This window comes from Lissotriton helveticus, chromosome 6, assembly GCF_964261635.1.
Source record: "Lissotriton helveticus chromosome 6, aLisHel1.1, whole genome shotgun sequence".
Lineage (NCBI taxonomy): Eukaryota > Metazoa > Chordata > Amphibia > Caudata > Salamandridae > Lissotriton > Lissotriton helveticus.
In genome coordinates this window covers 117,311,698-117,336,420 of record NC_136067.1, presented here as the reverse complement: position 1 = coordinate 117,336,420, position 24,723 = coordinate 117,311,698, and the positions used below count along the sequence as shown (strand labels likewise).

Here is a 24,723-nt window from a genome sequence, read left to right as displayed (position 1 = left end):
CTACTATAATAAACCAGGGAAACTGTTGACCAAAAATACACTAATACAACTTCTTCCTCAATCCGAAATCGAGTCGCACTTCATTCTTCCCTATGCGTGGGAAAGCAATTAAAGAGATCGTGTGTCATTTCCAGGCAACATCTGTCGTCTCCAAAGTGATCCCAGCAGATGCTTTCACTGAAACCGTCAGTCTGTAGCCGAGTTTATCACCTCCCAGGGCACCCTTGGACTTAGAGAGAGCAGCTTTCTCCTACTTTTTACACTTTCCCTTTTTTTGGACACACATCCGAAGACGGGCGCCATCAGCTGCCGATGTTGTCAGCAGAAGTAACGTTTCGTGCAGGCGGTGGGATTAACAATAATGCGGCAATGCCCCCCCTCCCCCCAAAACAATATCCAGATCACAAGTTTGTGAAAATATTTTAGCTCACATTTAGTACAAACAAAAACACGAACACATGGGTCTCATACTAACAATGAGGTACGCGTTGCCACGTCATTTAACATTGCATAAATCAATATGACAGAACAGCCCACTCAACTTGCAGACTTGCATATAAAAGCCTTGCTAAGGTGCCCAGACCGCAGGGGAGCACTAAGAAAATAAAATACCCTCTAACCCCCACTTTCATCTATAAATCTACCACTGAGTGAGGGAGGCGAGCGATTCACGTATTTTTAGGAAGCTCCCCGGAGAATGTTCACTTAAAGAAAAGCTCCTTTCCTTCCTCTATTTTCCGTTTTTAGGTTTTGCCTGGCGAAAGCTGCGCTCTGCGCAGCTTTTTCGCGCAGGCGAAAACCTGATGAGAACTGTAGTGGGGTTTGGGTCGGCCCTCGTCATTTATTGGCTGGCTCCATAAATGGAGTATAGCCATTGGACGAGGGGCCTGTCCGTCAATGCCGGACCAGATTCGGGGGCGTTCCCGCGATTCTTTGGCTTTTGCCGACGTCACGCGACGTCAGCCGAAAGCCGGGAAAAAACCCGAATCTGGTCCGGCATTGACGGCACCCGCCTTTCTGACCTTCTCTTTTTTGAGATGGGGCCCTTTGTCCACTGTCTAATAACTGGCGATGAAAGTGCAGCTCCTATTTCCATGAGTTTAAATGTGATGCGGGGTCGAGTGACGAAGTTAAACCTGCTTTTAAAATTGTAACTCGGGCTCTTAATTAGGGATTAAGGCAGACATCTTGCATTCTGCGGAATCGGTTACTGTACACACAATGTCAGATTTCCCCTGTCAATCACTGGTTTTCTCATGGCTCGCTGATCGCATTTTAAACAGCGATTAAAAGCAGCAGCCATGTAATGAGCTCGCCACCTGGCGCAGCGAGCTTTCTCTGCGTGTCACCCCCGTGAAAAGAGTTCAGCGCCCGCGAGCACAGGGCAGGGGGCGGCGGCATGGCGCCGGGGAGGAGAGGGGCTCGCCTGCCCTGCCGGGGGGCACGGCTGGGGGTGGCTCTGTCGGGGGTGCCCGCCTTTCACTCCTCCTACGGCTCTTCCCCACTCCTTCCCCGCCCCCGGAGCCCGGACACAGTCAGCGCGGCGGCCGCACTCCACTCGGACCCGACTCCGGCTCCTGCTCCTGGCCCCCTCACCCTACCGAAACGGCTCCAGCAGGTTTCGGGGCCCAACACCCCCGTCCAGCAGGTAAGAACGGCACCCCGGGAGGGAGGCGGGGAAGCAGCAGAGTGGCCTACTCGAGGCCCCGGCTGCGGCCTGGTCCGGCCTTTGTGCCCCTCCAGCCGGGGCCTCAGTTGGGGACGGGGTGAAGCCAGTGAGGATGGGTGGCGATAGCGTCTGGTGCCCATGAGTTTCCCTGCCCCTGTCCCGACCCATAGGAGGCCCGCACCGAAAAGGGCCATTGTGAGGTCTTGCCGCCCGTAACCTGCTGGCTCGGAACGGTGTAGGCTGCTTTGCAGATAGGACGGGGAGTGACAGAGACCACTCCTGCACAGTAGACCTCCGAGGTGAGCCCTGCATTGGCGGACCCGTCTGGCACTGCTTTCCCCACCCCAAGACGCCTGGAAGGGGAGGCCCGACTGGAGCATGAGCGCTGCTCCCTTGGGGCGGCGAGGGCACACCAGAGACTCTCTCTATGCTGCAGGCCTTTTGATCGCAGACCTGCCTGGCTCCGATTCCTCCCCTGATGCGCTTGGGAGTGGGTGCCCTGCTGGAGCACTGGGCAGCCCTGAGCCTGGGTGATTAAGACCGGGGGGCTTTCTGTGCCGAAGCAGCTGAGGAGTGCTGGCAGCCCCGCCTGTGCGCAGGGGCCTTCGCTTGCAGACCATGTGAAGCCCAAATCAATCGCCGACTGGATGCTTCACTGTTTGAAGTGAGGAGGGGGCTCGGTGAGCTGTTTCCTCATTGAAGGAGGCCTACTACAGACTGCCACAAGAGCTTTGCCCCGTATTATCTGCAGCACAAACAAGGCTACGGGGTCTCCCCTCTTGGACCGCATGCCCATTGACTCATCTACTAAACACAGTTGCAGGGCACCCTGCTTGGGACTTATGATACTCTGATCACTTTGAACAACCCCCTGGGGTGGTGCGCATGCCTGCCTCTGTCTGCACAACGGAGGGCCAGACACTGCTGTGGGTTCTGCACCTGGCCTCGAAGGACTACTGCAGGCGCTGGGTGCTCTCCACCCCCTCCACCGCTGACTGTATTGATCATCTATTGATATCCTGTGGTTTTCAGCACCCCTGGTGAAGTGGTCCTGCTGTTTGGCTCCTGCTAGCTGGGCCCCCATAATAAACCACCCGATACAGATCGGGTCTGTCGCCCCTCGACCCCTCCACTTACTGTTCCAGACCAACAACTATCCCCCCCTCCACTGGCTCCCCGGGCTCGAAGGGCCCACTTGATGACCTCGCCTGATTCACCTGTCTGTTGCAACCGGAGCACTTGTCACCCTGTGCAAGTCATTCTAGCCCAAGAGGCTGAATAGAGTTGCTGTCTTTCTAGCCCTGCTGGCTCACTATTGGAAAACCGGTCCCCAAGACTGCTGAGGGCCACCATAGAGTACTTCACAGGCCCGAGAGATTAATCCCACACTACAACCCGTACACACGAAAATCCGACTGCCCGTCTTAGGACCTTAGCCGAGCGCAGCAGCACCACCACCATAGGCTTGGGGCTCGGAGCCGCACCATGGTGGACCTGGGCAGCTGCCCCAGGAGACACCTCTACGAGCCCCTGCCGCCCCCCGCCCTGCTCTGCTGGGCCCTGCTGCTGCTCTGCGCCCCGGAGAGCTCCGCGCTGGCAGACTTCTCAGTTAAGACCCTCTCTGCTTCCCAGCCTGTCCTCTCCCAGCCTGCCCTCTCGCAGCCTGCCCTCTCGCAGCCTGCCCTCTCGCAGCCTGCCCGCTCGCAGCCTGCCCGCTCGCAGCCTGCCCGCTCGCAGCCTGCCCGCTCGCAGCCTGCCCTCTCGCAGCCTGCCCTCTCCCAGCCTGCCCACTCCCAGCCTGCCCTCTCCCAGCCTGTCCCCTCCCTGCCCTTTCCCAGCCTGTCCTCTTCCAGCCTGCCCTCTCCCAGCCTGTCCCTTCCATGACCTTTCCCAGCCTGTCCTCTCCCAGCTTGTCCACTTCCAGCCTGCCCTCTCCCAACCTGCCCTCTCCCAGCGTGTCCCCTCCCTGCCCTCTCCCAGCCTGCCCTCTCCCAGCCTGCCCTCTCCCTGCCTGTTGTCGTGTCCCGGCGGCAGCAGGCAAGAGCGTGCACTGCGTCCCCGAAGTAACAGCCCTAAAGCAAGCAAGAAGTACGCCCCCTCCCACCAATCCCTGTTAGGTAGTGGAAACTGTCCAAACTGGGGTGCAGACAGCCCCTCTCCCCTTTCAGCCTGGTACCACTGCACCAGCCGCACTACTTCCCTACTGACCATTCTCCACTTCAGCCCCGTCTAAATTACAATTCCTGCTTGTGACCCTTTTGCCTGCTTGTGCTCGTTTTCGTGACCCTGTTGCCTGCTTGTGCCTCCGTGTGCCCCTGTTGCCTGCTTGTGCCTCAGTTTTCGTGCCCCTGTCGCCTGCTTGTGCCTCAGTTTTCGTGCCCCTGTCGCCTGCTTGTGCCTCTGTGTGCCCCTGTCGCCTACTTGTGCCTCTGTGTGCCCCTGTCGCCTACTTGTGCCTCTGTGTGCCCCTGTTGCCTGCTTGTGCCTCCGTGTGCCCCTGTTGCCTGCTTGTGCCTCCGTTTTCGTGCCCCTGTTGCCTGCTTGTGCCTCCGTGTGCCCCTGTTGCCTGCTTGTGCCTCAGTGTGCCCCTGTTGCCTGCTTGTGCCTCCGTGTGCCCCTGTTGCCTGCTTGTGCCTCCGTGTGCCCCTGTTGCCTGCTTGTGCTGTGTGGGTGTGTGTGGAAGGCTCTGTGTGGGTGTGTGGAGGGCTCTGTGTGGCTGTGTGTGTGGGGGGCTTTGTGTGGCTGTGTGTGTGGGGGGGGGCTCTGTGTGGCTGTGTGTGTGGGGGGCTCTGTGTGGCTGTGTGTGTGGGGGGCTCTGTGTGGCTGTGTGTGTGGGGGGCTCTGTGTGGCTGTGTGTGTGGGGGGCTCTGTGTGGCTGTGTGTGCGGGGGGCTCTGTGTGGGTATGTGTGGGGGGGCTCTGTGTGTGTCATTTGCTAGAGATAAAGCTAGTGGCATTGTAAATGACAATGCCATTTATTTATGTTTAAAAAAAACATAAATAAAAATAATGTCAAGAGCAATGCCAATAGCTCTAACTTTAACAAAGGCAAAACCATTGCATTGTAAATGCTTGTTTAGGTTTTGCCTGGCGAAAAGATGCGCTCTGCGCATCTTTTTCGCGCAGGCGAAAACCTGATGAGAACTGTAGTGTGGGTTTGGGTCGGCCCTCGTCATTCATTGGCTGGCTCCATAAATGGAGCCTAGCCATTGGACGAGGGGCCTGTCCGTCAATGCCGGACCAGATTCGGGGGCGTTCCCGAGATTCTTTGGCTTTTGCCGACGTCACGCGACGTCAGCCGAAAGCCGGGAACGCCCCTGAATCTGGTCAGCACATCAGCGGGCTGAGCACGTCCACAGAGCTTCAACTTCCTTGGCAAATGAAAAGAGCCGTCAGCTGATTGCCTTTCACAAAAAAAATGCATCACAGTCGACCCTAGAAGACTGATTTTGAAAGGGTCGTCGTGACTAAGCAAGGACGCACCCAGTGTGAAGCGATGACTCCAGATGTGTGGGTTTCTCAATCTCTGGGCGCCTTGAAGTTGATTCAACCAGCAGCAGATCAGAGCATTCATGAAAAGCTGTCCGCGAGCTCCGTCGGCGCCTGCAAAGATGCGGAGCCGACAGCTGGACGCCGACAGCTGGCCAGCTGTTGCAATACCCAGTCCAGCTCGCTGCTCCACCTGGAAACGACGAGGAATACAGCAGGGGGCTGATGCGCGCGCGCGCCGCCCTCTGACGCAGAGTTGTGTTCATTGGTGTACTTGGGCTGGGTACATATGGCGCGTGCACCCGGGTTCACCGGTTCACTTGCACGGAGTCGTTTTGTTGAAGCATCTTTTTGTGACGCAATGTGTTCGCATACCTTTGAGATGTTTTTACAGTAAATATCTTTGATCTGATTTTTTTTTGTAAAAAGCTATCAATTGACCACTTCTGATGTGCCAAGAATGTTGAGGCTCACACTTCCCCGGAAGGGGGGTTAGGGGGGGGTGGGGGTGCTTTGTTCTCTCACTGATCTGACCCGGTTGCTAGGGTCATAGGACTGCACCTTATAAATTAGTCCAGTCGTCCCCACGGAGCTTTCCTTGTGAGCATGGAACACATCCTCTCTCTTTATCTCCTTCGGTTCTATTTCTCATTTCCATCCCTCCACTTCTCTATTTTATGACGTTTTCTTTCACCCCTTGTTTCACTCTCAGCCTTTTCTTCCCTTCTTGTTCTTTTTTCACAGTCTCCTCCTTGGTCACGCCATAATTTCTCTGTTCCCCGTTTTCTCATTCTAGCCTTTTTTCTTCCTTCCTCTGTTCTCTTTGTTTTCTTTCCCTCCCTTTCCTTTCTTCCTGCCTAATTTCCTTGCTCCAATTTGCACCTCCTTCCTTCCCGTCCTTTGTTCTTCACTTGTTGTATCCGTTTCTTCGAGCCGCTGTAGGGTTGCCTCTCTTGTCCCTCCTTCTTTTCACTCTTCTTGTCTCTTTTTTTCTTTCCTTGCATTCTTTTCTGTGCACATTTTCTTTATTTCTCCCTTCCTCTCCTCTTCATCTGTTCTTTCTTCTCCACCTCCCGTAACCTTAAGTTCCAGCCTGCCTCTCGCTTCTCTTCCCCTCTCTTCACTGACTTATTTATGTCCTTATGTTCCTGTCTCTCAACTCTTTCTTTCTACCCTTTCTCCTTCTAACCTGTCTTCTGCGCTCTCACCCTCCCTGTATCTTTCTCTCACTCACCTTCCTTCCCTCCCTTTTTCCCTCACTCGTCAGTCCAGCCTGCCCTCTGTCCCCCCCTTCCTGACCTCTCCTCCTCTCTGTATCTCTCTCTCCTTCCCTCCCTGCCCCTCTCCGGTTTATCCCACCTTCCTTTCTATCCTGTCCTCGCTCGGCTCCCCCACCCCTTCCCCGCACACTCGGATGATGTCATCATTAAACTGTCTAGCCACAGGCTCCCGGCTTCCTCTGAACCCCCCTGAGAAGCCTTCTGGCCCTGGGCATGCTCTCGGTGAAGGCTGCAAGTTGCCAGGGTTACTGCAGACCAAACCTCAGCTTTTATTGGGGGTGGAGGTGGGGGGGACCTGGGGGCGGAGTTAAGATATGCACTAAAGCGGAGGGCTGGAAATAGAGAGGTGAGAGAAGTGACTGGGGTCTGGGGGGGTATAGCTGATCATCAAAAGGTTAAAGTGAGACACTGGCCGCGTTCACAGACCGCAGCAACAGACCCACCACAGACCGTATCGCCAGTGAAGGCACAGACCGCATCGAACAACGCACACAGACCGCATTCCACATGGAACAAAGACCCCGCCTCGAAGAGGATACAGACCACCCCAGACGCGAGCCCAAAGGGCATATAAACACCCCCCCTACACAGGGGCGGCTGGTGACATTTGAAAGTGGTGAGGCGTAAACTAATTTGCATATTGCACCGCAGCGAGCGAGCCCGAACCACCTTGCATCCATCCATACATCATTCATTCATCCACCCACCCACCCATCCACCAATTCTGCATCCATCCTGCATCCATCATTCATTCATGCATCCATCCATCCATCCATCCACCCATCCACCCACCCACCCATCCATCATCCATTCCTGCATCCATTCATGCATCCATTCATGCATCCACCCATCCATCCATCCTGCATCCATCATTCATTCATGCACCCATCCATCCACCATGCATCCATCCTGCATCCATCATTCATTCATCCACCCATCCTGCATCCATCATTCATTCATGCATCCACCCATCCATTCATCCACACATCATTCATCCTGCATCCATTCATGTGTCCACCCATCCATCCTGCATCCATCATTCATTCATGCATCAACCCATCCATTCATCCACCCATCATCCATCCATCCACCCATCCTGCATCCATTCATGCACCCATCCATCCACCCTGCATCCATCATTCATTCATCTACCCATCCACCCATCCTGCATCCATCATTCATTCATGCATCCACCAATCCATTCATCCACCCATCATTCATCCTGCATCCATTCATGCATCCACCCATCCTGCATCCATCATTCATGTATTTTTATGACCATATAACTTGCACACAGCTTGTCAGTGTTTAATACCAGTCTCGAACCTTGTACTCCAGCACCAATGATACATGATTAATATTAATTGTTTTTAAAAACATGTATTTGTTCGACACCAATTTCACACCTTAGTCGGAACATCATTTTTATTTGTTTTTTAAAGTATCTATTTATTTACCACCAAAGTAAGTCATGTATACATTTTTATGGTTTGATAAGAGGCTCGAACCTGGTTTCCCAGCACCAAAGTCGGCCGTGCTATCCGTCAGGGGTTATGTAACCGGGCTATGTAGTGACCAGCCAATCCTGCACCAGGATTGGCTGGGGGGGCACCATGACTCCTCGCCCAGTCGCCCTGTGTATCCCCGGGGGCTGCGGCCCGCCCCCTGGTCCTCTCTCTAAGGGGGAATTCACAAGAAAACGATCTGCGCATGCGCAGGCATGTTTGTGCCCAAAAATACACTTGCGCAGCTGCAGCAGCCCGATCCTCCCCCCCCCAACCCCCCCTTCCCTTGCGCACTCCGGGAAGGTCGGGTGTCTCCCGGTTTCCCGGCCGGCAGATAGCGCGATTTTTTAAAATAATTGTGTTTGGCTTCTAGTGACGACGTAGTGGGTCCATGGGGCTTAGTGGGGCTTCGCCCCTACGCCCCAATGGACGCACCGCGCCTGCCCCTACACCGCTGGTACACAGACGGGTCCACCTTTAGACAACAGACCACACCCACCTATCCTCTTCTGACCTCCATGCGGGCACAATGACCCCGAGTGGCTTCAGCAGAAGTAACCAACCGCATCTCTGGGCAGTACAGCTCAGACCAGATCCCTATCCATCCACACACCTGGCAGCCTTACTTCGGCCCATCCGTTAGGCAATGCTATACAGCCCAAGTCTTCAGCCCGGGTTGACATCTGAGAGAAGTCTTAGCAGTCCAGATGCAGTTCACCCAGTGCTCTGGGCCACCGGGAAATGATTCAATTTAAGTCAGAATACCTACAAAACTAAGAATTCAACAGCTGCCGTCGCAACTCTGTGCTTAATCACTGGAGGTGACGAGCGATACTGGGCACAAGTCAAAGGGTCTCCTACCTATACCAACTGACCAAGTTGCAAGCATACACCGCGATTCAGCCAACAACTGTCCAATTCAGTCTCTGGCCTGCACACACCTTTTGTGTTCCTCTGTACACCAGAACACCACCACCCAACCAAAACAAATCACACACGCTCTACCACATCACCACTATCTCAATTCACTTACCCAACGTAAGCCACACGACAGCCTCCTCGTTGAGCCACCACGTCACCCTCATCATGCTTGTGTATCCTCACAGCTCACCAACCTCACACATCATTCCTTCCACAATACCACTGACTCAGACTTATATGTGGCTATCACCCCCTCAGGAGTATCATTACACCTACAAACTCCAACGCTCAAGGTCTCTCAGTCCTGCATCTTTATATATCACATTACCAAGGTGCCTCTCATTCTGTCTAATGAACGCCAGATCTACATGCAGCACTATAATGGCCAAATTGATTCCTGCGCTTGCATTAGGATGCCCTGTTTCTGTGCGATGCCAGATTTTTTTTATTGTGCTTTAATCGTGGGGCTGAGAGTCAGCTGAGCACAAGCATGTGTTCGTGTCAACTCTAGATTTAGTCAGAGCATGAAGGTCCGTTACGATAAGGGGGCTCTCAGTGTGTGGGGGAGGCTCGCAGTGTGTGGGGGAGGCTCGCAGTGTGTGGGGGAGGCTCGCAGTGTGTGGGGGAGGCTCGCAGTGTGTGGAGGGGGCTCGCAGTGTGTGTGGGGGGCTCGCAGTGTGTGTGGGGGGCTCTGTGTGGGTGTGTGTTGGGGGGCTCTCTGTAGGTGTTTGTGGGTGTCATTTGCGAAAGATAAAGCTAGTGGCATTGCAAATGACAATGCCATTTATTTATGTAAAAAAAAAAACATAAATAAAAATAATGTCAAGAGCATTGCCAATAGCTCAAACTTTAACAAAGGCAAAACCATTGCATTGTAAATGCTTGTCTTTAGTTCCCACCAACCTACTTTCCCTCCTGTTTTGTATTTCCTTCTTTCCATTCTTTTTCCTCTCTGCTTTCCCATTCTCACTCTATTTGGCTGTTACACTCTCTTTGCGCTTTTCATCATTCCGCTTTCATGGAGCCTCGTTACCGCTGCGCGGACACTGGGTGTTAATTCTGCGGTCCCAGAGGGTTCCAGCTCGAACCCAGAGCGTCCCCAGAGAAATGAAATATTACTGAATAAAGCTGCTCAGAGTTGAAGTTAGTAATTTTTTATCCAATTCCCTGGTGATTCCCTCTTTGAGCTATAAGTAAATACATCTGCTCTCAGCGCTAGCGCTTGGAAGCCTCGGTAGCGAATCCAGCTCCTCCCGCAGACTCGCTTCCTTCCTCCGTGGGGTCTTTGCAGGCGGCGGGGGCTCGTCCTGTACCCGATGCACTTTGAAGCGGGGATGTTTTGTACTTTGATGAGATGCACAATTGCGAAAATGCTAAAATAACCCTGTAATCCTTTAAAATGCTGTAAGTGCCACTGCGGCATCGTCAACATGCCTCTAGCCAATTACTGCCGCGGCTCGAGCGCTTCGGGCTCATTAAAACACCGGGTGGTCTGAAGGAGCCGCATACTGCAGTGACATCAGCACTCAAAAGGGAGCCATTAACGGGGCGGTCATCACGAGCAGCATTTGAAAAACACAACCCAGCACTTCTGAGTCTGCCTGCGAGGCGGATCGATGGCGGGGCTCACGCTCTTCTGTGCATGCGCGGTCATTGTGGCCTTTACCTTAATGAGACTCAGGAGTGACACATAACTGTTCTTCAGCTGCAACGAGAGGTTATTAGATCCTAGACGAATACTTTACACGACCTCGTCCCACCGCTCCTAAAGTGGCTGCTCGCTCAGTGCACCAACATCTCTTACTCTCAGGGCACAAGTCCTAAAAAGAGCACGGAAGCACTTCCGGAGCGCGGCGGCCCCTTCAGGTCACTGAAATGATGCATGAGAACATTACAATATGAGTGAACACGTTACAAAAGCAGACGTAAAGTTACATGAGGCAAAAGTGACAATTGTGAGCAAATAAAATACAAGAGGAGCAAACGATACATTACAAGAGGAATAGAATGGGACCTCGGCGAGAGGGAGGGTGTGGGGGCGGGACTTAAAAAGAGAGACAGAAACGCCCACGGATCGCATCTAGGCGGGGAAAATAGTAATTGACACACATCTCTTCCAATGGCTAGCCTCCATTTAGGAAACTAGCCAATAGAAGAGTTAGAATAAAGCCCCACATTGAAGTCATAAAGTCTCGGGCTCCGCCCACACTGCTTAAGCAGTGTGACGCTAGGCCGGAGACCTAAAAAGTGGGAAAAATGAGGCTAGGGCGAAAAAAATAGGGAAAGACCACCCTAGGGCTGACAGGTCTAACAAATACTATTTAAGTTAAAGTGCTAGTCAACATGGGCCCTGCAACCAGACACCCTGTCAAGCCAGACCAATAATAACAAAAAAAATATTCTTGGAATAAAAAAAAAAAATAGAATAAAAAAAAAAAAAACACACCTTACCAAAGCAATCAAACTTTTTGTCCTACGATTGGTCTACCATTTGCTTCCATAATCATGGGAAAAGGCACAGTTGAATAACAACCAATAAATTAATTAAAATAATGTTACGATGTTCCATGCAGTTGGAAATACAAACCAGATAATGGAGGGTGAAGCATGCCTTTTGATTCAGCATCTTACCATCCACTTTGGTATAGTTGTGACAACCTTAGTGTAGTCCAGATACGAATGAGGCTTGCCAACTGCCCAATTAGAGTAACACTTCCTCTAAATTCATTATTATTGCTTTTGATTTCTCCACAAAGATCAGTACCAGCCCCATTTTATGTATCCTATGGTTGGAACCTTTAATAGGACTCCTAAATGCTCATGGCCCAACCCCAAATATGAGGATACTCAAATTGCTGTAAAAAACAAAAATACACCCATGCACAACTACTTTATGGTTTGTATATCCAAGTAGCTAGGTTACCCCCCACCTCTTAGAGCAACTTAGTCTTATTGTAATTTATCTTTATCAACCAAAGCCCCAACTGTAACAAAAGATGACTTACAAGAAGGTCTGAAGGACATTACATTGTGCCTCATTTTAGAGCCAACCGCACTGGATTGTAAACTCAACATAAATATATCTAGATATAACAGACATATATACCCAACTAGGCCATCTAAGCTTCCCTCACCTCTTAAGGGTGAAATATGGGACTCCCATACTCGCAGGACTGCCTGCGGTTTGAATTGACCCACTAAAAGCAATCAATTAGCAGAAAGACGGATTGGAGACACCAAAACCATCTTAAACCAATAGTGCTGAACTAATCAAACTCATGTCTCCCTCTCCATGAGCACCATTCCTTGAACACCATACTACCAAAGAAATAAATTAACCTCATCATGAAGTTGAAGGTGTCTTCAGAGGATAAGCTACATCGGGAAACCAAAAGGTAAAAGATGTGTGTTCCATCCTCCAATTGCTCAGGCTTCTCACCAATATCCCCCTCCTGAACATCTTTCAAAGTCAGGCAGACCACAAAAAAATGCAACTTGCCCAAGCTTACACACCCTAACCCAATAACTCACTAACGTGTGTGTGTAACTATTGTTCGCTCCTGCCTCCCACCCATTAATCGGTGATTACATAGAAAGACCGCCACTTCCATCTCCTGGCTCACGGACAGCACTTCTAGACAGCAATACTCTGCTGCTCCCTCTGAAGTTTCCTCCATAGAGGTTTCTTTTGAGGAGAGGATCACTCTTCCCAAAGTTTACCCTTCTCAGACTATGTAATACACTGCACAGATGAATGCATGTACACATTGGAAATACTTACACTAGATACCTGCTTGTTGCCTCCTTGATGTCCAATTGCTCCCCTATGTGAAGTTCTCATCCTGTAGCATAATGTCCACATTTACAACACAACAAAATAATAAAACAAGCATTGAAAATGCAATAGGTCTCGCAATAGAAGAGTTTAACATTTTTCGTTTTGCGCGTGGCTGAGTGGCATTGCGTGGCTGAGTGGCGTTGCGTGGCTGAGTGGCGTTGCGTGGCTGAGTGGCGTTGCGTGGCTGAGTGGCGTTGCGTGGCTGAGTGGCGTTGCGTGGCTGAGTGGCGTTGCGTGGGTGAGTGGCGTTGTGTGTGTGAGTGGCATTGCGTGGTTGAGTGTCTCGTCTTCATAAACGTTGGACAGAGTAGCGGATTGCCTCGTTGACAAAGGCCACATAAATTAGACAAACGGAAATCCAGGTAAGCGCACACTGACACGGGAACTGAACAGAAAAAGACAAGCATGCACATGCATTAAAGGACATACACACAAGCCTATGAAAACACATACAATGCTAAACTAAAGCACTAGTTAGTCAGATGAGACGTTATGCAAACCTTCTTTACACAGTAATCCCGCACCAAAATTAAATAGCAGGGCTAGATTTTCCTAGAGGTTAGAGAAGCTATGTGGCCTTTAATTGAGATAGATGGCCGCGTATGACAACTCCATGTTTGTTCTGGAGTGGTTTATTGTCCCAGGAGAGCCGCAGAGTCTCATGTGAAGCAGAGGGTTGAGGAGTGTCCGCATTTTGGCAGCCCCTTTATAACAAGCATGAGATGGGACCCGAAAACACTGAAATGAGAAGGGGCTGAAAGGAGCTAGTGACAGAGTTCAACTGGAGGAGAGGTGGGCAAAAACAATGAAAAGGTGGACAAGGGAGGAGAGAAGGAAAGGTGACAGAGAACTGCTGGAGGAGCAAAGAGGAGAAAAGAAATGCGACACGGCGGGCAGGGGAGGGGGCGGAGCGGGTAAAAAAAAAAAAAAAAACGGAGGGAAAGGCAGATATGGGGAGGGGGGAGGAGAAATGCGACACGGCGGGCAGGGGAGGGGGCGGAGCGGGGAGAGGGTGTGAACAAATATGTTTACTCACAAGTTAAGTAATTTCACTCCATACCTTCTGGTGCTAGCACATACAATTACATTAAGAATATTACAGTGAGTGGATTGATTTTGTTACGGTAATTTTAGCAACATCTTCGAGCAGCGTTTTCACTAGACTTCAATGGAATTAACAATATTTGAGGATTCTGTCAATTATTCAATCGTTTTAAGGTCTGTTTCTTTCTGATGTAAACAACGAGAACACTAGCAAAGGAGTAAAACGTGATGTGTGCGAGTGATTAATCAATGCTTGTACTGCGTCTGTGTGGTGTTTCCTGGTGCGTGTCTGTCCGTTTTCCCGTGCATTTGCAGGCAAAGGGAGCTTAACCCCAAGCATGAGATGGGACCCGAAAACACTGGAATGAGAAGGGGCTGAAAGGAGCTAGTGACAGAGTTCAACTGGAGGAGAGGTGGGCAAAAACAATGAAAAGGTGGACAAGGGAGGAGAGAAGGAAAGGTGACAGAACTGCTGGAGGAGCAAAGAGGAGAAAAGAAATGCGACACGGCGGGCAGGGGAGGGGGCGGAGCGGGGAGAGGGTGTGAAAGCAGCAGGGGTGTGAAAGCAGCAGGGGACTGGAGTGCGGCTGAGGGAACTGATGTGCACGAGCTTTTAAGCTCAATGAGCATGCGCATTGAGCTTAAAAGTCACGGGCACTGCAAGGAATCGCCACGATTCCTTGCAAGTTAGTTAAAGAGTGGTTAGGCCCCAATAGTCTCGCAAGCTCGATGCGCGTGCGCATCGACAGGCGAGACCTAAAAAATCCTCAGTTCTGCTCAGAAGCATCTGGAGGTCCCCTTCCCTAGGTGGAAGTTTCACTTGAACCACAATCTGCCACCTAAGGGTCGTTTCCGCTTATGATATATCCAGAAAAATGTGAATCGAGAAGGGGGGGGGTGGGAGAGAGAGGAGTACTACGGTATCTGTCTTTTTATACGTCTCTTGTGTTGGATTATGCAATCTTTAGCCTTTTGGTAGTCTGCCAAACGTATTTGCAAGTACATGGAAACCAGACTGCATTGACTACATCTGTGGAGTTACAGTTGGCTCAGTCAAATTCTAGCACGGGGTTGGGGTTGGGGGGGGACGGGGGGTCACCGAGTGTTAAGATTGTATGATCTGGGATATTAGTGTGTAGTGCAGATAAAAGGAGAAGGTTAGAGGTCATTGTTGCGCATCAATCATCAAGACAGCATTGTATGTTCTGTTTGCCAGGCCCTAATGCATTTTGCTAGCAGCCTACTTTATCAATATATGTACTGGATTAGATAACGTCCTGCTCCATTGGGAAGTGTTCGGAGAGCAAGATTGTTATAATGCCAAGAGTGGATTCATAGTGCCTGGGATACCAGACCAGGTCAGTTCTTCAGCAAGTGCTAGGTCACCTAAAGAGTGCCTGAACTAAGCAAGATCCGATAAAAAGGCAGAAAGTTTCAGGCGAAATCCTAGCCCGTGAACAGATCCTTGGAGCACTAGAAGAAACAGCCCCCTACAAAAATTTACAGTTGTGGAACAGAGGCAACAGTTTTGCAAAGGCAGAAAGCGGACAGCATCAGGCAAAACCATATGCAGCACCACAGAACGCCATGACAGAACTAGAAGACCAGAGATCATGCCCTGGCTACACAAAATGCATAGGTGACAGCCTGAGTTCTCTTCCAAAAGTTAGGGAAACAAGATGTGAATTTCACCAAATTCCACCGGTGGCGTCTCAGTTTCTGCCGATCTTAATTCACAACCACTGGTCGGAAGCATAGTCGGAGTGCGTTTTTGGAAAATGCGTTAATTTTATGATAGCGCGTGAAACAATAGCACAATACAATAGGAAAATGTCATCATGAGGATGGAATCATTAAATAAGAAATGGTGATTTTAGTATGCCTACAGCCATTGTCGAGCGAGTTTTCGGGCTATCGGATAAACAAATGACTGCACGAGATGTGTTGATTTTACGATGCTTTCTAAAAATGCCCATGCATTCAAATACCGGGTTGATGTCGAGAGCCAACCATTCTTCCATGCATTGAGGATGAGGTATTGTCAATGTCATGATCAAGATGAATATCTTTAAGCTATGATGGTTTAGACTTCCACGATAGAGGAAACATTTTCTATAGAAAGTTGAGGGTTACATGCCAAAATCTAATGTGGAGGAATGGCGAAATCTAAACAAGCTCTCGGCATTGCGTGGCGGGAGGGGGCGGGGGGAACGTCGAGGGCAGGCAGGATGACTCAGGGGAGGGGGCGGAGCGGGGCAGAGCGGCATGTGGGTGTGAAGAAGCCGGGCCTTTGAAGTGAAGCTAAGCTTCACTTCAAAGGTGTCGGAGGAATGCGGGCGGCTGTGCACGCGCTTTTAAGCTCAATGCACATGCGCATTGAGCTTAAAAGTCACGGGCACTGCAAGGAATCGCCACGATTCCTTGCAAGTTAGATAAAGAGTCGATGAGCCCCTATAGTCTCGCTTGCTCGATGCGCATGCGCATCGACAGGCGAGACCTAAAAAACTTCTGCCATGTAGAAGTGATGTTCTATTTTTTAAGTTGCAAAACACATGCTGGCAAGTCTCTGAAGAAAAATAAAAAAAAATCCAATATGTATGTAGTATTTTCTTGTGTATCAATTTGCATCGTAAAGGGTCAGATGCCCATTTGAGGTCAACTGGTCGGCCAGTCAAAGCCAACCCTATTTTCGTTTATTTGAACCACCAATTTATTTTCTGGTTTCTTTATTCATGCCTTTTATTTAGTTTTTCCTGAAAGGATTTGTTTTTGGGAGACTTGCACCGATTCACCTCCCGGCAACAACAATATGTTCAGTTAGTAAACTGAAACATGAGCCTTGGAGAACCCAGTATACCATGGTTTATATTTGTGACTTTGAGCCCTGATTCTTAAAGTAAAACGAATTAGTGGATGTGTGAACCAAGCGGAGTCAGTTCTAGGACAGATGAAAAGGCACATTTTCCACTACATAACGAACCATATAAATAAATGAATATTACAAAAAACTCTGCCGTGGGAGTCAAGGCTATTAAAATTTAATAGTCAATTCATACAATACAAACAACTCATAAAATGGCACCATGGTTTTTTATACAATGATTTCATTAACATATCCCAGTCATTCAAAGCAAACCTGCCATCTCTCCTTGATACAACCTCCTACCACAAGTAGCTTCTTGTTATGATAATCAATCTATACTCTGATGCATGCACCGATCCAACTACTCTCTCTAGCTACTAGTGGGGCTGTACTCACTTACCAGAGTCCCCCTGGAGAAGCCATACATACCAAATCCAACGGGGTTTTTTTGGTCATTGCACAGCAATTTACTTTTTTATGCCAAGGAGTTGCCCAAGGCAATCAGAATGAGTGTTCTTAATGAACAAGAAACATGTAACAAAGGTTCTGATCCAAAATGGCCAGGCTCCTTTCACAGTATAGTTAACCAGCAGACTTTAGGACCTGTGATTGGTCTCCATTTCCACCTGCACAACACGGATTACCAATGAACAGGCCAAGGTACATAAAACAAATCCTCAGTCCATAAGAGCAGGCCTCATTGTCCAAAGCAAATGCGGAAAGTGAACCAGGGGACTAGTCAGCATGTAGACTGAAGGCGTTCGTTTTGTCAGAGGCCGAGCTGCATGGTTACCACAGGAACACGCAATACAAGGCCCTGATGAAGGAGTAGCAAACTACATCATATAGATATGGGTCAACATGCAGGTCTACCTAAAGTGAGCGTAAGCTAACCAAGTAATACTAGGAAGAAGCATCTTTGGGAAGTAGTTCTCTGCGCTGAATCCCATGCAGAATAAAAACATTAAAATTACACGTTTAAAATAGGTTTCCAAGTAGAGTAATGAGGAAACATTTAGGATCAGATTACATGATAAATAAATTAAACTTATGATCCTTCTAGATCATTTGCCAACTTTTACTTAAATATGTACAGCTAAAACAAGGAAAGTTGAATCCTCGCTATCAAGGACCCCCCCCCCAAAAAAAGGAAAAAATACACCCCTGCCTCTAAAAGGTTTTGTGCTTTTCTCAAAATAAATATATTTTATCAAATGTGAAATCGAGTTGTGTTGAAATATTGTACAATACCCTTTTATCAACAGTAACGTGTTAATCCATTCAATTCAAATGCCCAAAAAGTGTAACAATATATTTTAACTAAGCAGCTTAGAAGGGTAGACCAGTCAAACACTCATCTGATATTGCTGCTTTATGTGGCTACTAAAAAAAAAAAAAAAAAAAAAAAAGCTGGAAATAAAAGTTTTGAAGAACTCCAAAATAGGCATCTAGACGCATTACTACACTCGAACCTAAAAATATTTAATTATAAACCCTGTGTTGAGGGCATCAGTCGTGAAACCCTTTCAGCGTCACTGGTGCCTGGAACCAAACATAGTCATCATCAGATGATCGGGAGGTCTGATGTGGAGACCGAGTAATGTCAGATACCGTCTCCAAGCAGGAAAGATTGACCAGCAGCTTCAGCCCACGGTTTGGTACTTTAAAATTGAGTTTGGGCCTGAACCACTCCGTGCCACAGTCTCGGTGCCCTTGCACCATGAGCACAGCCCCCATTATGGGCGAAGACTTGAAGTCACTAAAGGCATCCGTGACAAAGAGTGAATGAAAGAGCTTCCGAAGGCAAGGTCTCGTTTTCAGACTCTGTTCAGCACTTCCAGCCAAGACACCCTCCATGTTTATCTCATACATCTCCTTGGGGGATGTGGTGCTGCCCCCCAGCAGGATCAGCACACGAGGCACAATGGTCAATGTAAAAAGGTTTTCCAGGTTGCAAATGATCTCGTCTAGATCAGCCAGCACTCGCTGGCATTTTTTCCTGTCAGCTAGCTCTTTACTCCTAGACTTCTTGCACATTTCATCCTGCTCGGTGGGGGAGAAAAAGATCACAATTAGAGAAATCCTCAAAAGGGAACAATAGCAGAAGAAATGCTCACCGCACATAAAGTAATGAACTGCATGACAGTAGCAACGTCTCTAAAACAGAAAACTTTGAACAGTTCCTAATACCCTTTCCACCATAAACCTTTTGCTTTATAGTCGAGTTGTTGCTGTTAAATCCGATGGTTATTCAGAGGAAGAGTTAAGTAGAATGTAACTTGCTTGTACACTTCCCAAACAGTTACAATCTGTCGAAGGAAAAAATTCATTCTTGAGCTTATTTGTTTTCAAGAGCATAATTACAAACGTATTTGCACCCCAAAAAACAAAGGCAAGCAAACAAAACCGAAATAACTGTCACATGTGAAATGAAAGCATACACAGGATTTTAGCACCTATTGCTGGAGAAGAAAACCTGTGGCATGTTGGTAATAAGCAAGCGATTAGCAAGAGTCAGACATAAGTATACTGAATATGAATGTATCAAGTCAGCTCGGAGCCCATGACTGGGCCAGAACGGATAACGTGCTATTGTACAAGTACATGTACGCTGCTTGCTTGGTTTAGATACAATAAACTGGCTTCCAGTTTAAGAGAAACATTTGGATAAAGGGGACTCTAAAAACCGGCTTATTACGAGCTACCGGTAGCTCGCCGACTCTGAGAGTAGCTTGCGCTTCGCTCTAGCAGCTATTTATTATCCTTTCCTTCTCTTTTTAGGCCTTATATGAGTGCTTGCCTGCCTCACCAAAACTAGCTGCTCAGACTGGCTGAACGGAGCTTAGCTGGATCAGGGCTGACAGAAGAATACGACGTTCTTCCTGAACTCCAGCACAAGCAGGAACATAGCTGTGCTATGCTATGTTTTGTTATGCTATGCTGATGAAGATGTGTGGGGGGGCTCTGAGGGTGAGTGAGGGGGTGTGAGGGTGAGGGGGTGAGGGTGTGAGGGTGAGGGTGAGGGGGTGAGGGCGAGGGGGTGAGGGCGAGGGGGTGTGAGCGAGGGGGTGTGGGTGAGGGGGTTGGGAGGGTGAGGGGGTGTGAGGGGGGTGTTGTGAAGGTGAGGGGGTGTGAGGGTGAGTGTGTGAGGGTGACGGGGGTGAATGAGGGAAAGAGGGTGTGAGGTGGTGGGTGAGGGTGAGAGGGTGTGTAAGGGTGAGAGGGAGTGTTCTTAGTATAGGTTGCATGATTTCTGGCTGTGAGGTGGGTCTCCAAGATTTCAAAAACTTTAGTTAACCAAGCAGAATGTGCTTATGCCAGTTAAATTCGTTTTCATTTACAGCGATGACTGCCTACTTTGAGAAATGCATCGTAGCACATTTAGTTTCCAACATTGTACCATTTATTGCTCTGGAACATGTTCATTTACAGAAATACTGCAAGCAATTAGAGTGAGTATTCAATGACAGGCGTGTTACAAAATGTCTCTATTGACCCCCAATGTATACTTTGAGTAGATTGGCTCGGACATTACTTTTGCCCCTACTGTCAAGTCAAAAAGCAATGTTTTAAAAAAAAGAAATAAAAACAAAGAGTTATGACTTGCACACGCATATGCCTCTTGACAACACACATGGATGCGTCATGATACTACAGCGGCCCACCCTGATGACGTATGCATGTGCATATGTCACTAAGCATGCCCATTCATTAACGTGAGCCTGCGGGGCCGGGTCTGCACAAGCACAGGATGCCTCCACGTCACCGGGAGATACTTAAAGTAAAACACCGATCAGAACGTGTTACGGAAATGAGCGGGGCGTGTAGGCTGGGAAGCACGAGCGGGCAGGTGGGGGCTGATCAAGGCCGGGCATCTTTCAGCACAGAGGCGTCGGGCGATGCCAGGGGAAACATGTGCTTCTGATGTGAGACCGGTCCGGGCGCCAGGTGGTCAAGACTGACAGCCGCCGGGGCACCAAGCTCGGGCGAACCTCTCGGTGGTTTCTAGTGTGCCAAGAAGCTGCCAGGAGGTGCCAAGCAAGGATCTCACAGTGAAGTGTAGCGCTGGCAAAAGTGTACCCCCCCTCCCCCTGCATCTACAAAAACAAGCATTGGCCATGTCAATAGTTGTCGAATTTTGGACGTATCCATCGCATTCGCCACTATGTTTTGGCCGTGCTGCGCAGCATTTATAAACAAGGACTCGGCTTAACACATTCTAATCGTTCCACGAGGCAGGTTTGCTTCATTTCCCCAGACGCCCTGCTAAATAGCTTGAGGCCCTATATATATCTGTGTATTTAAAAAGACAACTGTGTAAAGGGCAGTCGCGCCCGATACTCCGGGTCATGGTGTCTGCAACAACCCCGGGTCCGTTGTTGGGAGCCATTTCTGCAGGCAAGATGCGTCCCCCACCCACCTCCCCCTGTGGTACACGTCACCTTGTGGCAGCTCATCTTTAAACTAGTTTGTCGTTTTCGTGTGCAGAGGCTTTTAAATCCTGCAGTAAAGTGCGACAAACACCCTGCGGGGGCTTTCTGTTCCTGCTCAAACCTGGAGTTCACTGTAAAACTAGAACCTGTCGTGGGGCGGGACTTCAGTTTTCTGCTGGAAGCCCACGCCCACGGAGTGGCTGGCCCAGAGGAGCAGTGGGGACGCAGGGCTCCCATGCCCGAGGGAGAGCCCCGCAAAGGCTGCAGTAGTCCGGAGTGGCGCCGGTGAGTGGGGTTAGTTGTACTGGGGGTGGGGATGGCGGCGGGTGTCTCTGTATGTGTGCGCGTGTGTGCGCTTGTGCGTCTGTGTGCGCTCGCATGTGTGTGCGCGTGCACGCACGAAGCGAAAGCAGGGGGGGGATGATGGTGAACGCGCGCGCGACCTGATTCGATTAAGGCATGCTGCGCGTGGATTAAGGCATGCTGCGCGTGCCTGTCTCCTTGAAAGCAGACTTCACGACTATAGGTCTCGCTGCGACAATCGCTTCGCGATGCGTCGCAGGTGCGAGACCTAAAAACGGTGCACAATAGGAAAAATAAATAACTGAATAACGCAACACACAGCAGTTGCAAAGTGGCTCATCAGCTCTTTTCCTTATTTTAGTCTATACAATGTGTACTGCTGCAGTCGATTACACTCCTGTATGTTTAGAAGTTGAAAAAGCCATACTTGATAATCTCAATCCTTTCACCCTGCTCAACTCTAACCAGACGAAACTAATCAGATCCAAGTCTATTTTTGAAAATACGAAAGAAGCGCTACTAAAGTTAGACAAGAAACTTGACTCAAGCATTAAACGCTCCAAGTCGGAATCTATATGAATAATCGTAATATTTTATATAAAGGGAAAACTTTACATTACGATACTTGGATTAATAAGGGGATATTTTTCCTCCACCAATTAGAAAACTATTCATACCCAATTACATTTAAGGAACTACAATCTAGATACAACTTAGACAAAGTTAAGACTAAAAAAGTTAGAGCAGCCATGTCAAAAGCCAAACTAAACAACTCTACTCCATCCCTACCACATTTTGTGATAAAGATCAATAAGATAGGCCATCAAGGATCACATATTTAGAAACTTCTCAGACCTAAAAACTCGAATCTTAATAAAAAAACGTATTGAATACTGGGAGATACATTGTTCAAACCCACTGCCCGGATCTAAATGGCCTCTAATATGGAGTTTCACTACCCGGAATAAAATCTCAAACAAAACTATGGCTTCTACATAAAGCTTTCTGGACACCTGCTCATTTGCACTCACAACATCTTCGAGATGACCATGATTGTTGGAATTGTAAAGAAGAAACAGGTGATTTTGCACAACGTATACTACACTGTAAAGCTGTATTGTCTACACTGTAGAGCTGTATCGTCTTTTTGGGCTAGAGTATTTGATTTTTTTATCTCAACTATTCAAATTAAAGCTAAAAAGAGAATTCTCCAAACTAACAACTGGTTTTTTAGATGATGATACATTAAACTGTGCAGACAAAGCCCTATTAGACCTTTTATTTACGTCAGCAACAAAAATGGTCCGAAACAATTGGAAAGACACACAAGACTTCATATAAAGCATGGATGAATTGGACGCCGATAATATTGCTCTTCAAAACTCTTCCTGGAAATAGTTTACCAGATGCATGTGGGTTACACTGGATATCTATTTCTCCACACATAAACCACCATGAACATATAGGTGCTATTTTTTCTTTGAGACTTTCATATTCTCCCAGCCATAACCAATATCCGAAGATGTATAATATTTTGACTGGACTAAATTTGGTTTCACAGGACTCTTCTTCAAAAAATATGTATTTAGATAGGACAACCTGGAGTACGTGCAGATTTTATTATAGTTCTGATTCGCATTCATTTCTTTATTTTAGTACTAGTAGTTTTAGTATGTGTTTTTTTCTTCCTTCTCTTCATTTTGTGGAATATTCGATGTTTACCTATTAGTGTACAACCTTTGATATCAGCTGGCACCTTGCTTTAAGTTTCTGGTATGTTGGAGATACTTTTTCTTGTTTTTCCTATTGATACGTTTAATGCTTTTCCCCAGCTGTGGTATTGTGCTAAATGTTGCATTTTTGTACACTTTACCATGTATGTAGTCAATTGTGTTTCTTATGAAAATATCTAATAATTATTTAAAATCTGATAAAATGTGTACTGCTGCTCTGTATTCAGGGATGTGGTCTTTTTAAATCATACTAATGTTTTGTAAGGATTTAAGCAATGGACATTGAAACGGGTCCCTTCAGGGCCCTGTAATCATGTGCTTAACGTTTCAGGCAAAAACACCAATTTATTTCCGAATAAGGAGTATAAAAGTGTTACAGTAAAAACCATGTTCTGCTTACATTTCACAAGCTTTACTTATTCTTGAATTCCCCATGAGGGTTTACTTTTTCCAGAATGTTGTTACTTTTGTATTCAGGCAGCATATTACTCTTGTGAATGATTTGAATTGAGTCACATCCAGGTGTTTGTACCGGGGCACAGTTGGGATGTAGCTGACGGTAGTGCTGGTTTCTGTCAGTGGGACAGTATCGTGTTCATGGGGGGGGGGGCGTGGGGAAGAGTAAGGATGTTATACAATCGCCAGAGCTGCCGAAATTGGTACTGTATTTATAATGGTGCAGCATATCCCTGTATTTTCCCTAGCGCTGGCTCTAAACTCTGCAGCATAGCGCAAACGTAGGCACCCTTGCCTCATAGTGCAAGGGTGCCAGCGTTAAGAGAATGTTTGTTTATGTGCAGGAAGGGTCCCCTTCCTGCACATGAGCAATCTCAAATGGCGATTTTCTGTAATTCAAAGTGAGGAGCAAGAATAATTAAAGCCCTGGCTGGGCGATAGGAGTACAGGAGCCTCATGAGAGGGCCCAGACCAATGGTGGTTTGGGAGTGAAACAGTGCTAATGATGAAGGGGAATGGAGTGGGATGGAACACGAACAGGATGACAGTATCAGTAGAGTTGAGGGAATGTTGGTGCTAGGGTGTCGCCAAACGTTCTGGTAAATTGGGTCATTTTTCTTTCTGCTCCAACAGCCTTGCTTTCATCTGTACCCCAAACAAATCCATTTGCTGCTTGCCAAGACTAGGAGCTTTAGTCGAGCGCTTGCTGCAATGGAAAGAACAATGTCCTCTATACTTTTCAGTGCCAGAGTAAGTGGTCACAAGTGAAGGAATTTAGATAGAAGGGCAGGGAATCGGTCAGAGCAGGTGACTTTTCTGGCCTCTGCTTACATTTAAACTGGAAACGTGTGGAATAAAAAAAATGTTTTAATTTTTTTTCTAGATAACCGTTCATATAGCCATACTGCTGTTCACAAAGTTTTCACCGAAGGCAAGAGGCAATGCCCTTTACCGTGGTTTTTGGCACTGCCTCAGCCTTTCCATTTACCAGTCAAATGTACATCTAGCAGTGTGACTAAACTGCTGCTTTATAGAAACTGAAAATATAAATGGTCTTATGTCAGTATCACTTGCAGTGCATTGTAATTACATCTTGCTCAGTCTCGTTAGTGTGTCTGTTACTTGATCACTGCATCATACATCCCTGCCAGCCTTCCTGCATAAGTGATTCCAATGCAATGCAGAATACT

At 48.2% G+C, this 24,723-nt stretch overlaps 1 protein-coding gene across 1 annotated transcript in view; it reads right to left on the bottom strand.

The window, feature by feature from the left end:
- Positions 1-16,756: 16,756 nt before the first annotated feature.
- MAD2L1BP (MAD2L1 binding protein) overlaps positions 16,757-24,723 on the bottom strand; it is a 46,712-nt gene continuing 38,745 nt past the window's right edge. Inside the window, exon 3 of the mRNA XM_078647472.1 lies at positions 16,757-18,651. Within this exon, the coding sequence (XP_078503598.1) occupies positions 18,118-18,651 (534 nt within the window). The 3' untranslated portion in view covers positions 16,757-18,117. The remainder of the gene's footprint in view (positions 18,652-24,723) is intronic.